At 39.5% G+C, this 14,825-nt stretch overlaps 1 protein-coding gene across 4 annotated transcripts in view; it reads right to left on the bottom strand.

The window, feature by feature from the left end:
• Positions 1 to 14,825, bottom strand: part of UBAC2 (UBA domain containing 2) — a 170,085-nt gene that overhangs the window by 113,642 nt on the left and 41,618 nt on the right. For 2 of the 4 annotated variants that reach the window (XM_007196815.2, XM_007196816.2), the window contains exons 5-6: positions 9,839 to 9,888; positions 9,670 to 9,757 (exon numbers count right to left, since the gene is read on the bottom strand). The exons of the other annotated variants lie outside the window; for them this stretch is intronic. In XM_007196815.2, the coding sequence (XP_007196877.1) occupies positions 9,670 to 9,757; positions 9,839 to 9,888 (138 nt within the window). The remainder of the gene's footprint in view (positions 1 to 9,669; positions 9,758 to 9,838; positions 9,889 to 14,825) is intronic. 4 annotated transcript variants of the gene reach the window in all.

The following is a 14,825-nucleotide window of genomic DNA, read 5'->3' on the forward strand; positions in this document are numbered from 1 at the left end:
TTAAAAAGTAAAACATATACTTACCATACCACCTAGAAAAATAAACAAAATCAATAAATAGGAGAGTTCAATATAGTTGCCAAATTCAAGATCAACTTACAAACTCACTAACATTTCTCTACTTCAGCAATAAAATAACTACACTTGGGAAACATAATAAATAAGTACAATATCATTCACCACAACAAAAATTATATGGTATCTAGGATTACAAAATATCTGTAACATAAAATGTTTAAATCTAATAAACAACATAGATGTTATAAATAAATGGAGAGATCCTTGATGCTCTTGGATTGGAAAACTTAATAAAGGTATCCGTTCTCCCCCAAAGCAATCTATAAATTCAATACCATATCAAATTCCAGCTGACTTTAAGATAACTTACTCTAAAATTTATATGGAAGAGTACATGACTACACGAGTAGTTAGGTTAATTTTGAAATAGCTGAACAAAAAAGTGACTTGTTCTACTGGATATTAATATATACTAAAAAGCAAAATGATTTAAAGATATTAGAGTATGAGGCACATGAACAGATAAAGAGACCAATGGCATAGAATAGAGAGCAAAAAGCAGACACACACACACACACACACACACACTCTATGACCCTATATTTTGCTCCTGGTTAATAGGCCACAGCAAGTCCGTCACAGGTCCATTAGAATCACAAAAGTGTGAGTGAAGATACAGATAAAACAAGATGACTGTGAGTTGATCATTACCAAAGCTGGGTGATGTTGAAACTTGGGTTCATTATAGTGCCCTCTCCACGCTTGCATATGCTTAAAAAATTCCGTATAATAATCCCAAATCACTGAACAAAAAAAGAAATCAAAGCATGTGTTGCTTCAGTGACCCCCCAAGGAGGGTACTAAATACATGCCCCTGGTGTTGGGGGCTGAATATTTAGGCTAAGATACAGCCTAAGATAGGAGACATGGCCCCAAGCTGCTCAAGGAAGAAGAGGGGGACTGAGCACAGATGCTCAAAGACCTGTACCTTTCACAGAGAAGGCTAAAAATAGTCCACTCAGTCTGCTGAAGCGGTGAAGACATTTAGCTTACACGAAAGGCCTTGGGAAAGAAAACAATAAGCAGTCCCAACAAATAATCACAATCCAAGGCCAATATCATACCTAAATTTGTGGTCTAGATTTACCCCACTTGAATGGCATGGGAACGCTAACGTAAGAAAACATAAAAGCTATTGCAGGACAGCAAAAACGCCTGGGAACCCAGCAAGAGTAAACACAAAGTCCTCCTATAGATATCCTTTCATGAGCTAGGGCTTGTGAGGGTTCCCACAGCAAACAAAACCCACGGAAAATAAGTTCACTATGGGGCTTCCCTGATGGCGCAGTGGTTAAGAATCCGCCTGCCAGTGCAGGGGACACAGGTTCGAGCCCTGGTCCGGGAAGATCCCACATGCCACGGAGCAGCTAAGCCCGTGCGCCACAACTACTGAGCCTGTGCTCTAGAGCCCGCGCTCCGCAACAAGAGAAGCCACCGCAATGAGAAGCCCGCACATCGCAACAAAGAGTAGCCCCCGCTCGCCGCAACTAGAGAAAGCCCATGCGTAGCAACGAAGACCCAACGCAGCCAAAAATAAATAAAATAAATAAATTAAAAAAAAAAAAGTTCACAATGAAAAATCACAAACTACAAGATGCAACAACAGAATGCCCTAAGGGAGAATTTGGTAATATGAGAACTACAAGTAACAGAACAATGTGTAAATGGGCAAAACCATTACACACTTTTTTACAGGAATAGGAACCATAATAAAAAAAAAACCCAGTATAGACCAATATGCCTCCATCTCCCAAAGAATCATGAATGGTTCCCTATTGCTCGCCAAGTAAAAGCTAAAGCTGGTACAAAGGCCTGTAAAGCCTGGTGACCTCTCCTACCCACCCTGACTTCACCTCCTACTATCCCCTCACCCCACCTACTCAGCTCCAGCTACACAGTTGCCTGAGTCAGGCCTCCAGCTGAGGGCCTTTGCGCTGGCAGGTCCCTACACCTGGAATACAACTCCCCCCCACCGTCCGCCCCCCCACCCCGCCCCAGATCACATGGCTCTCCCCTTGAGTCCTCGTTCAAATGTCACCCACTCACCGAGGCCTTTCCTGACCATACTGTTTGAAACTGCGACCCTGCTTACACCCTGGTGTTACCTTTCCCGCTGGCTGACTAGTGGATTTGTTTTTACACAGCATATATCATCACCCATCATACTATATCTTATATTATCTTGTTTACTGCATTCTATCCCCGATTATAATGCAGAGTCAATGAGAAAGACTGTGTCTGTTTTGATCAGTGTAGGATCCTCAGAGCCTGGAACACATACTGTCTACCACAAAGCAGGTTCTCAATAAATGTGTTGAATGAAGCAATGGGGAAATCAGAGGAAGCTGATCATTCTTGTAAGAGATGAGGTAGAATTCTCTCATTCATTCATGCATGTATACATGCACGCTCAAACACTACTAAGTGTTACCTTATAATACAAGGGAGTGTCAAGGTATTCCTTTCCTTACTGTGGAAATTATTCCTTCATTTCCTAAAAAAACGACTAAAACTGACTTCAAAAAATAACTTAGATAAAACATTAGAACATTTTCTAAGTTATTAAAAGTACACAGACAGTATAGTAAATATCACCCTTCACAGTTCAGCTTCCTGTTCCTTATTTTTATCCTTCCTTAGAAGGATATTAAGTCCACACCATCAACCATCAATTTCTAAATATATATAGAAACTATATAGTTTGTCTTAGGGCAAACTCTTATCTCCTATTTCCTTAGTTGATGGGCTTTGAAAATATTCTATTTCTTGCTGATACCTATACCCTTGGATATTGTATAGAAATGCTAGAAGTAGGCATTAAAGTCTACCACTCCATTCTGTGCCCAAGAATCAGCTAAGGTACATTATTTGGGAAAATAAAAGCTGATGACTATAACATGGTATTATATTATCACCTCTGCTAAATTCCAAGTGTTTTCTTATTAACTTTTACATACATGTGCATTCTGGTAAAAATACAGCTTGTGCCTCATATAAGACTTCAGAGACACAAAACATAAAACAATATTACTGTATCCCTTTGACAAAAATCTCTGCTCATAATTCTCTTTGGTTAGCCCAGATAACAGTATTTTTTTTTTCTCTTACAATTAGCATTGGGACCAAGTAGGGTATTACTTCATCTTGCATAATTATAAATTTGGAATTGTGCTATATTGAGCCCACTCATAATCAGAACCTAAAATGATTCTTATGTTTTTATCATAGGATTTTCACAATTGTTATACCAATGGTGTCTGAAATAATTTGCCATGTAATTTAGGAATAAATAAACACACATATACAATACCCATTTTAAATTCTAACTACTGTATATATGCTCTAAAGACAGTCACAGGGTATCCAAACCGTTCAAGCTGTTTGTATAAACCACAATATCTCTCTAGTATTTTTTGATTACAAAACCATTTCACCATTTGAGCCCCATTTAATAACTTTCAGAGTAGATTTAGTTTTTATCAAATTCTGCCTAACACTGCCATCTAATGGTTCACCACGTGACTGCAGGCAAAGCCAATTAAACTGCTGATGTGCTCACTCAGAAAGGGAAAAATATCCTTAACATGGAAGCTTAAACAGTTCATATTAAAGTTCTATAAGAATTGTTAGTAATATATGAAAAATATAAATTATTTTGGATATTTTATTTTACAAATGTTTCAAAGATGTCACCCTACCAACTCATTATTTAGGTATTGTCATTTTACCCTAAATTTTAATTTTGTCAAGATTTTTTTCATTCTGTTTCTCTTTAAGTATTTATAAAGTATTTTCTGGAAGTATATACTTCAAAAATTTAAAAATATTCTTTGTTCATAAGCAAAGGCAATCATTTAGATTATATAGGAAAAAAACCTCTTCATTTTACAAATAGTTTATTTCACTAGTATAATAATCTACTGCAGTGAATTATGTTCTTGTTATTTTATATTTATTGAGTATAATTGACATGAAAGATTATATTAGTTTCAGGTGTACAAAAGAATGATTCAAAACTTGTATATATTGCAAAATGATCACCACAATAAGTCTAATTAACATCCATCACCATACAAAGTTACAAAACTGTTTTTTCTTGTGATGAGACCTTTTTTTCTTTAACTAGATTACCAGTTTATTATAAAAGGATATAACTCAGGACCAGCCAGATGGAAGAGATGCACAGGGCAAGATACAGGGAAAGGACACGGAGCTTCCATGCTCTCTCCAAGTGAGTCACCCTCCGCTCTCCCTGAATCTCCGTGTGTTCACCAACCCGAAAACTCCTGATGAGAACTTCTAAGATCTGTTCTCTTAGTAACTTTCAAATATGCAATACGGTATTATGAACTACAGCCACCATGCTGTATGTTAGATCCTCAGGAGTTATTTATTTTTATTTTATACCTTTTGACCCCCCTTCACCCATTTTGCCACCCACCTCCCACCTCTGTCAATCTATCCTCTATATCTATGAGCTTTTTTAAGATTTCACATATAAGTGAGGTCATACAGTATTTGTCTTTCTCTGACTTATTTCACTTAGCATAATGCCCTCAAGGTCTGTCCATGTTGCTGCAAATGACAGGATTTCCTCTTTTTATATAGCCGAATAAATATTCTGGTGTGTGTGTGTGTGTGTGTGTGTGTGTGTGTACACGCACCACATTTTCTTTATCTATTCATCCACTAATGAACACTTATGTCTTTGTTATTTAGAGAATAGGAGAACAAGGTTGCTATACCGTTGCTGGGCTGCACAGAACTTCCTGGGAAACACTGTCCCTCTGCTGGACTCCTATTAATGTCTCTAGTTCTCTAAGCCTGCCAGCGAATCCCACAGTAAGGAAAAGCATATGAGCAGAGATGCTCAAGAGTTTCAAGGGCTTTCACGGAGATTTCACTCCTGCCACCTGCCCAACGTGTGGATTTCCTGGACATCCCTGCCTGGTGCTTTTCCAGCCACTGCTTGAGTATCTTCAGTGTCCGCAAGTCAGCACCTCCCAAGGGAATCACTTTGCCTCCAGACAGTGAGTGCCTCTGAGTTACCCCTTACCAAGCCCAATAACCTCCTGCAGCATCTCTGAAGTCTTAATTCACCCTTGGCCATGTCCCACCCCCCCCCCCCCAATTTTTAACTCCTCTTTCATCCTGCAGCCCCTTTCAACAGTTGAAGACTGTTCTCCTGCCCCATCTTCTCCTCTCCAGGATCAACACTGCCTGCTCTCTCAACTGTTCCTCACGTGGCAGGTCTGCATCCCCTCCCTGTTCTGATGCGGACGAGGACCACCAGAGCCGTGCTTGTTGCCCTGTCATACTACCTACAGCATCCATGAGCACATCAGTGTCAACTGGTAGTCACATCACAATGCCATCTCACAAGCTTCCCTTAGCTTTTCCAGACACACGACTACCGAAACAACAATCCTGCCATTCAGTGACTCTGCAGTTGATTGTTTAGGCTAAAGAGAAGGACCTGATGTGCTCTCTCTGCAGTGTTTTATACGTTGATCACAGAGCCCACAACTTGCTAAACCAGTTAATGTATTACAGCTCTTGGTCTTTGAAGGCGACTGCTAGCAGTTCCCCCCAGACCCAGTCTCCCTTATCTCCAGCGATTTGGCTCCCTCGCTAGAGCTAGTTTCCCAGCCTCCCCTATGATTAGGGGTGGCCACATGACCAAGTTCCTGCCAATGGTGTATGAGCAGCAGTGACATTTACAACTTCCAAAGAACCTGGTGAAAGAGCAATCCCTTATCCTGGACTTCCCTTCTGATTCCTCCCTATTGCTAGAAATGGAAACCTTGGAGGGCACTCGGTGAGGATGACAGAGCTGCCCTACCAGCTTGGTCCCAGTGACTTCCTACAACAGAGCCCACCTGCCCACCAGGGATGTTACAAAAAAGAAACAGACACCTGTGTTCTCTGAGCCACTGTGTTCTGGAGTTTCTTTGCTCTACTATTATTAGAATATCTCCCAAAGCTTTTGTAATTTGCAAATTTTATTTGCAAACATGCTACATTTTCAAGGCAATCATTGATACATATTAATCAGGCCCAGCAAGGAATAAGAACACTATAGAAAGGTAAATGTTCTTTCATTTTCATATTATTGTAATAATAGAGACAAACAATTTCCAGAGCATAAGAAAGAAGCACTTGTAAGTGGAAGGCTCTGAAGTGAGCCAGTTCTGGGATACAGCTTGTTTCTGTTCACCCTGATTTACACCCTCCCGGATGAAGGAAAGGTTTTGAGGACTGGAGATAAATACTCTTCAGATTAAGTCACTGGGGAAAGTCTCTACAGGACAAATAGATTTTACTGAGGAAAATCTATTCTACCCTATCTTAACATTTAAAATTTTAAAGCATTTCAATTCATCCTTATCATGAGAATATGATAAATGGGTGGACCTAAAACCATGCCAAAAAACTTCCTTACATCAAAGGAAACAAGCAGAGCAAGAAGGCAGCCTATGGAATAAGAGAATATATTTGCAAATCATATTATCTGATAAAGGGTCATTACCCAGAAAATATAAAGAACTCCTACGTGTTAACAACAACAAAAAAAACTGATTAAAAAATGCGCAAAGGACCTGAATAGACATTTCTGTAAAGAAGATCTATAAATGGCCAACAAGCACATGAAAAGTTGCTCAATGTCAATAATCATCAGGGAAATGGAAATCAAAACCACAATGAGATACCATCTCAGACTCATTAGGATGGCTACTATCAAAACAAAACAAAACAGAAAAAAGTGTTGGCAAGGATGTGGAGAAACTGGAACCCTTGTGCACTGCTGCTGAGAATGAAAAATGGTACAGCTGCTATGGAAAATAGTACGGTGGTTCCTTAAAAAATTAAAAATAGAATTACCACATGATCCAGCAATTCCACTTCTGGATATATACCCAAAAGAACTGAAGGAGGGTCTCAAAGAGATATCTGTACATCCATTAGTCATAATAGCCAATAGGTGGAAGCAAGCCAAGTATCCATCAGCAGATGAATGGATAAATAAAATGTAATATATACATACAACTGAATATCATTCATCCTTAAAAAGGAAGGACGTTCTGACACATGCTACAACATGGACGGACTTTGAGGACATTATGCTAAGTGAAATAAGCCAATCACAAAAGACAAATATTGTACGATTCCACTTACATGAGGTACATAGGGTAGGCAAACTCATTGACAGAAAATAGAATGGTGGTTGCCAGGTGCTAGAGGGAGGGATGGGAGTTGTTCAACAAGCATGGAGTTTCAGTTTGGGAAGAGGAAAGAAGTTCTGGAGATTGGTTGCACAACAATGTGAATGTACTTCAAACACTACTGAACTGTACCTTAAAAATGGTTAAGACAGTAAATTTCATGTTGTGTACATTTTACTACAATTAAAAAACATTTAAACCATATCAAATTTGTTCCAAGGCCACCTTTATGTTTAACTCTTAGTAGAACATCAGGCACAAATAACATTTAAAGTGGAATCTTCTCAAGGCCCTAGCCCAGGAATACACGGTCCTACAGAGGAAAACACTTTCCTAAAAACGACAGAATGCTTCCCATGAAGGCAGAAATGGTCTCTAAGCCAAAACATTTTAGAGGAATAAGGATATGTCTACTACATAATTCTGCATAATATAGAAATATTGAGAAATTAACATTAAAATATATGTATTATCTTCTACCAATTAACAGCTTTTAAAACATTGATTTCAATCTCAACAAGACTTCAAATCCGGTAAAGGTGAAGAGCTCCACGACCCGCTGTCACCTGTAGGTGGCAGTAAAAGCACAGTGTTTATGTCAAAACAACCTTGGATGTCAATCAGTATGGAACAGTGGAAAACATACATGAGCTTACACATGAGTGTAAGTTCTCCTACATGAAATAAATTGTATTAACTTTTCTGATACATCAAATATTTATCTTGCCGAAACACCTTCACCCTAGGGCCTCTCCTCAACCAACTCTAATCTATCTCTTGTCTCACTCTTTTGCTTGATACTGCCTTTGTGATCATATCTATTTAGAAACATTAGGCGTTCATTTTGGGGGGACACCGTATAGTTTTCTTTCCTTTAGAAAAAGAAACACACAAACACCTGTCAAATCAAAAAGCCTATTTACTGAGGGTCTACTGTGTGTGAAGCACTATGCTAGGTGCCTGATACATGTGAAGACGAATGCACTGGTCCTTGTCGACAAGACAGACACAAAATATGAAGAATAATACATGAGATGAGAGTACGATCAAGGGATGAATAAAAACACAACTGTAAAAGAGAGAGCCATGGACACCTCCAACTCCCAACTCTAAAAACCTAGGACTACTGATCCCCAAATAAAGAACTACATTAACATTAGAAGAATAAATCCTCCACTAGAGGCAGGCTGAAGCCAAGGATCTATGTCCCTCCGTCCAAATGCACACCAGCAGGCCGCCCTGCAGGTCTCTGAGGGTGGTACTACCCACCCACTTCCTTCCCTTTTCTGTTAAGATACTTATTCAGATAGCATGGCTTGTTGATGGCAAGAGGCCATATGAGTTAAAAGCCATAAACTTCTTGTAAAGAATATCCATATGAAAAGCATTAGCAATAAGGAGATACCATGGTTGCAAAAATTCAACTGATTTGACACTGGGGCTAGGCTAATTTTTAGGCATAAGAGAGAGAGTTCTGGTAAACAATTCTGAGTAACGCAGATCAGTACAGATTTATTACCAAGGAAACAAAGAGCCCGTACAATTTTTATGTCTTCCTCTGCAGGCTGATTATAATGTCTCCAGGAGGTTCTCCACCACCAAGAACAACAGCTCTCCTGAGAGAGTGGCGGAGGGCAAGTGACAGAGTGGGCAGCCTTGCAGGCTTAGGAGCTGGGCAGCCCTGGACCCAGCCCATCCTCACAGCTGCACTTCCTGCTTGCCACTTACAAAAGTAATGGTTAAAGGAAAAAGGGTTATAAGGAGATAGGCAAATTAGCTGGAACAATCTAACAGTCTACTAGAAATGTTTAAATGTCTAAAGAATAAATAATATCAAATATGTTAAGAAGATTAAGTTGACCTAAAGATAAATTTTAAATAAGATTTAAAACATATACACTAAGGTAAACAACAAGGTCGTACTGTAGAGCACAGGGAGCTATATTCAATATCCTGTAATAAACCATAATGGAAAAGAATATGAAAAAGAATATATATATATACATAATTGAATCACTTTACTGTACACCAGAAACTGACAAACACTGTAAATCAACTATACTTCAATTAAAAAATTAAAAAAAAATACACACTAAAGAAATCAACACAATAAAGGATATGAAAGGAAGGCAAAGGCCAGGAATTAATGGGACCCCCACAGGGTTCTGGGTGCTCTGAGTTTCAAGTAGGACCCAAATACCAACAAACACATTCAAGGCTCCCTGCAATGAGGTTTGACTAAATGACTCCTGGACACATTTGGAGTTCCACGCAGAAGCTGTGAGGGCACAGAGGCCCAAGTACTATCCTATGTCTCTCATCTCCAGTCCTACAAAAATTCAAAAGGAGACAAAGATAAAATACTCACTGCAGTGGGAAGAGTTCCTTAGAACTGTATAATGCCAGAGGTGGGAAGCCCTTTGAGAAAGCCTCATCCAAATTCCCCTTTCTTCCAGCTGGGAAGAGTCATGATCAGAGAAAATTAACTAACTTTTAGAAACAATAACTCAGCTAATTAATGAGTAGCATAGACAGACCTCTTGCACTGCTATTCACTCCCAGTCTGAAAATTCCCAGGAAAAATATGCTGCAAAGAAAAAAAAGAGATTTCAGGCAGGAGAGAGACAATGAGAACTAGTATTTGGTGTCTAAAACATGTACTTTACACAAGCTATAAGAATGAGATGATTCATAGATAAGAATAGATGATTCACAGATGAGATGAGACTCAAGGTGTTTAAAAAAAATTACTCACGGAAACAGCTTAGAAGAAGCAGATACCCTCAAACCCAGTTTTGCCAACTCAAAGCCTAAGCTTTTTTAAAGAAACCTCTTTGATACAAAATGTAACACTCATACAGAAAACCCCAGCATGCTGGAAAAATCCACTTGCTTCTTTTCTCTTCTCCACCCTGCTCTGTTCCTGAGGCTGAGGGTACAGATTCCACCCAAAGGCTCAAGGGCCCCCTGGCTTCTGCTGAGTTCTGCTAGCGCCTCAGAGGACATCTGGGCGAGGAGGAGCCTGAGGCCAGGGTACTTACTCCCCTTGTTCCTTGTTACTTCACACTGTTTCCAAGGCAGCTGACTCTCCAGGGGTGATCCCTCCAGGTTCTAGTAACATCTCCCTTCCTTAACCTCTTTGGGCCTAAAGGCCTAAAGGTGGTGGGCACAACAAGGCAACAGTCCTGCTAAAGGTCCCCCTTTTGTCACTAGGTTCCATTCTTTTGTCATTAGATCTTTATATATAAGCCCTTGAATTATTCTAGTTTAAGTGTGCTGTCTGTTTTCTATTGAGACCCTTATAGATACAAGGGCAAAACAAAAATAGACAGCTTAATGAATTATCACAGAACAAACACTAAAATAATTAGCACTCCGGTCAACAAACAGAACTTCCCAGCATCCTGGGAGCTCTCCCGTGTGCCCTGCGTATTACATGCTCCCGCAACCCACCAAAAGTTTTTATTGCCTATGCGCGAATCCCTAAATGGAATCCCATATATGGAATATATCCCATATAAATGGAATCGTACAATATGAATTCCTTCGTGTCTGGCTTTTTTCACTTAACACCACATGCACAAGATTCGCCTGTGTCGTTCCATGTGCCTTCTATGTGATTCATTTTGATTGTGAAAAGCAGTCAACTGTTTGTCGACACAACTGATCTATCCACTCTACAGCTGCTGAGCATGTGGGCTGTCCCTAATTTGGAGCGATTAGAAATAATGCTACTGTGAACATTCTTACCTCTAACTCCTGGTGCACAGGAACACGCATTTCTACCTAGGAGTGGAATGTGAGTCATAGGGTGTATGCATCTTCATTTTAGTTCTTAATATCCAACTGTTTTCCAAATTTGAGCTCCCACCAGCCAGGCACAAGAGTTCCTGGTTGCTCTGTACCCTCACCAACACTTTTCTTTTTTTTTTTTAATAGATCTTTATTGGACTATAATTGCTTCACAATACTGTGTTAGTTTCTGCTGCACAACAAAGTGAATCAACTATATGTATGCATCTGTCCCCATATCTCCTCCCTCTTTCATCTCCCTCCCACCCTCCCTATCCCACCCCTCTAGGTCATCGCAAAGCACCGAGCTGATCTCCCTGTGGTATACTGCTGCTTCCCATTAGCTATTTTACATTCGGTAGTATACATATGTCGATGTTACTCTCACTTTGCCCCAGCTTCCCCCTTCCCCTCCATGTCCTCAAGTCCATTCTCTATGTCTATGTCTTTATTCCTGTCCTGCCACTACATTCATCAGTACCATTTTTTTTTAGATTCCATATATATGCATTAGCATACGGTATTTGTTTTTCTCTTTCTGACTTACTTCACTCTGTATGACAGACTCTAGGTCCATCTACCTCACTACAAATAACTCAATTTCGTTTCTTTTTATGGACGAGTAATATTCCAGTGTTGGCTGAGTATATATAATGGAATACTACTCAGCCACTTCTTGTTGTCAGTCTTTTTCACTGTAGCCATTTTGGTGAGTGGGTAGTAACATCCTTATTATCGTTTTAAATTTCGTTTCCCTGATTACTTATGAGGTCCAGCATACTTATACATGTTTACGAACCTTTCGGATATACCCATTTTTGAGTGCTTAAAAGTCTTTGGCTCACTGAATGGCAGAGATCTCCCTTCCAAAATTAAATTTACAGGCTGACAGAATCCAGTTACAAAATATTTCCTTGGGAATATCAACTCATTAGTGAGAAAGAGGGAAAGGAAAGGATGGTCTATTCCCTCAGAAGATTTTTTTTGCTACAGATCAAATTACTATTCTGATTATTCTCTATTAAGTAGGACCAACTTCAACAAAATTTATTAAAACAAATACCATAATACAGACAATACCATAATACAGAAAGAGTACAACACAATCTCACAATCTGAGAATCTTGAGTAAATATCCCTGGGTTACACCATCCATACAACTATTGTGTCCTCAACATACTTTGCTGTTGGCATAATGATTAAATTCAGTGAAGCATGTAAAGCACTTAGACCTCTGCTCAATGATTGTTCACCTCTGAATACAGATAAGAGTAATGGCAGAGATAATAAAAAATCCTAAGTAACTCTTTTTAAACCAACAAACTTCAACCTATAGACATGTAATTACTTCTTAGTATACAGATGCCTGATACTAAAATCCTCCATCACACACACTAGTATACAAGTTTGGATTTAAGTAACTCAATAACACACCTCTCATTTCTTTACCAATCCTGACTCTCCACAATACCTTTTTCTTCTACGCTGCTACTTCACCATATTACTAGATATTTTCCCCTAGAAACTCATCTCCCTCTACAACTCTCCTTTAACTGTGAGACCAGAATCTGTAGGAGGTGGCCATGTACATCACAATAACCAGAGAGTTCCAATTAATTGGCTGTGCCCGAGGACCACTGAATAGCTCTTCACGCAGTTAGTGAGACGTTACCCTGCAAACTCTTGGCCTGGGATTTCAGTGGGTCCAGGAATGATTTCACTGTCATGTTGATGCCTTCTCCTAAGATCCTCTAAGTGAAAGAATCTTTAATATCTTTAGGGAACTCTACTTTGCCAATTTAGATCTATTTTGACTAGAATTATCTATCATTTTGGTTATCTGGGTTCAACTTGTTTGCTGTGAGGTAAGTAATCATCTGATTGTCTGTACATCTGTAAAATTGTGAAACTGAACAAAAATTGCCGAGGAAAAGGAATTTGGGAAATGTTAAATTTATTAATACAGTTTAGGAAATCAAGTGGAAAGGAGGTCCATACTAATTTGGCTATAAGACTACAGCTGTAAGTTGCTGGATTTAAAATAAAATAGATTTAGACAAATAGTATCTCAGTCTTCTTTATCCAGAAACCACTATTCAATATATCTGCCTCTCAAAAAAAAAACAAAACAAAACAGCAGTGAGTTTAGGTGCAAGCTTGAAAAAGAAAGGGGTATAGCACAAAGATTCCATAAGATCAAAGTGGGAGACCGTTAGGGTCAAATGATAAGATTTTCACCCTAGTTCGGGGCTCCCCCCATGTCCCTCACCACCTCTCCTTTCTGGGGACTGGCTGTCTACCAGCTGCTCTGGCTGTGTGCGCTGATGGCCACCTGAGCTGGGAAAGATAAACAGTAACTACAGTGGGCCCCTCATCACAATACTGGTCTGAGGAACTAGGATAAGCCTCACTCACACTTGCTGAGGTACAGAGAAATGTGTTAAGAACAAGAAATACAATTTTATCTGTGGCATAGACAAATCTCTGATATAACATCATGTTTTCTTTTTTTTTTTTTTTTTAGTATTTATTTATTTGGCTGTGTCAGGTCTTAGTTGTGGCGCACAGGCTCTCTAGTTGTGGTGAGCGGGCTCTAGAGCGCGCGGGCTTAGTTGCCCCGCAGTATGTGGGACCTTACTTAGTTCCGCGACCAGGGACTGAACCTGCGTCCCCCGCATTGGAAGGTGGATTCTTAACCACTGGGAAGTCCCAAAGAGCATGTTTTTATAATGGGGATTTACTGTGTAAGTCTATTAACTACATCCTTTCTGATAATTATAAAATTGGCTTAACTAAATTATAACTAATTATAACTAGATTATATTCACTCTGAAACTGGGCTCGAGTATTAAAATAAAAATTCATTTAGGGCTTTTAGCATCTAAACCAGAATCCAAAAATGGAGCTAAAACAGATGATTTCATAAAGTGAAGGAAACTCTGAAATCCCTCTTTTGCACGGTGAAAAATTTCTTTCACTCATATCCCAAAATAAGTGAGGAAATTAAAGCTGCATGAATGGTCCCCGAATGAGATAAGCGCCTCTATTTGAATACAAATTTCATTAGGTTCAAGTATTAAAGAGGCAAACCAGACACTATAAGAGTTTAATTCTTGATCCATTGTTTACTTACTTGCTGCCAAATGGTTTGGGGGAATTTTTTTTTTAACTGTAATTCTTTTCCAACATAAAATTATTGTGTGACGAGCCAGGAACACAGAGAACAATGCTAAGTGCTGCAGGGTCATGGAGAGAAGGAGAGTGGGTCTTGCCTCCAGTCTGCCTTGTGACTGGCAGGTTCCCCTCACATTAGCAAGTCAAAAGTGTCCCTGATGCTGACACTGGGCTCAATAATTCGACCCTCCATTTCTTCACCTACTTTTTGAGTCACACATTCAACCAGTATTTACTAACTGCCTGTTAAATACATACATATACAACATGTGCAAACCCTTAAGGACCTCAATGTAGTGAAGGATAAAAGGCAAATAAATTCCCAATAATAATACAAACACACGCCACTAGGGGGGTAAGAATCCAGTGCTAAGGAACCTTACAGGGGCGAATAACCAACCAGCTTCAGGGGTCAGAGAAAACTTCCTGGGAAAGGCAGCATCTAAGCTAAAACTTTTAAGATAAATAGCAGCCGGCCAAGCCAAGAGATGGGAGTGCAGTGGGAAGGAATGTCACAGCTGTTGGTGGAACAGCTTGTGAAAGGCCAGGAGTAGGAAA

This window comes from Balaenoptera acutorostrata, chromosome 18, assembly GCF_949987535.1.
Source record: "Balaenoptera acutorostrata chromosome 18, mBalAcu1.1, whole genome shotgun sequence".
In the NCBI taxonomy this organism is placed as follows: Eukaryota; Metazoa; Chordata; class Mammalia; order Artiodactyla; family Balaenopteridae; genus Balaenoptera; species Balaenoptera acutorostrata.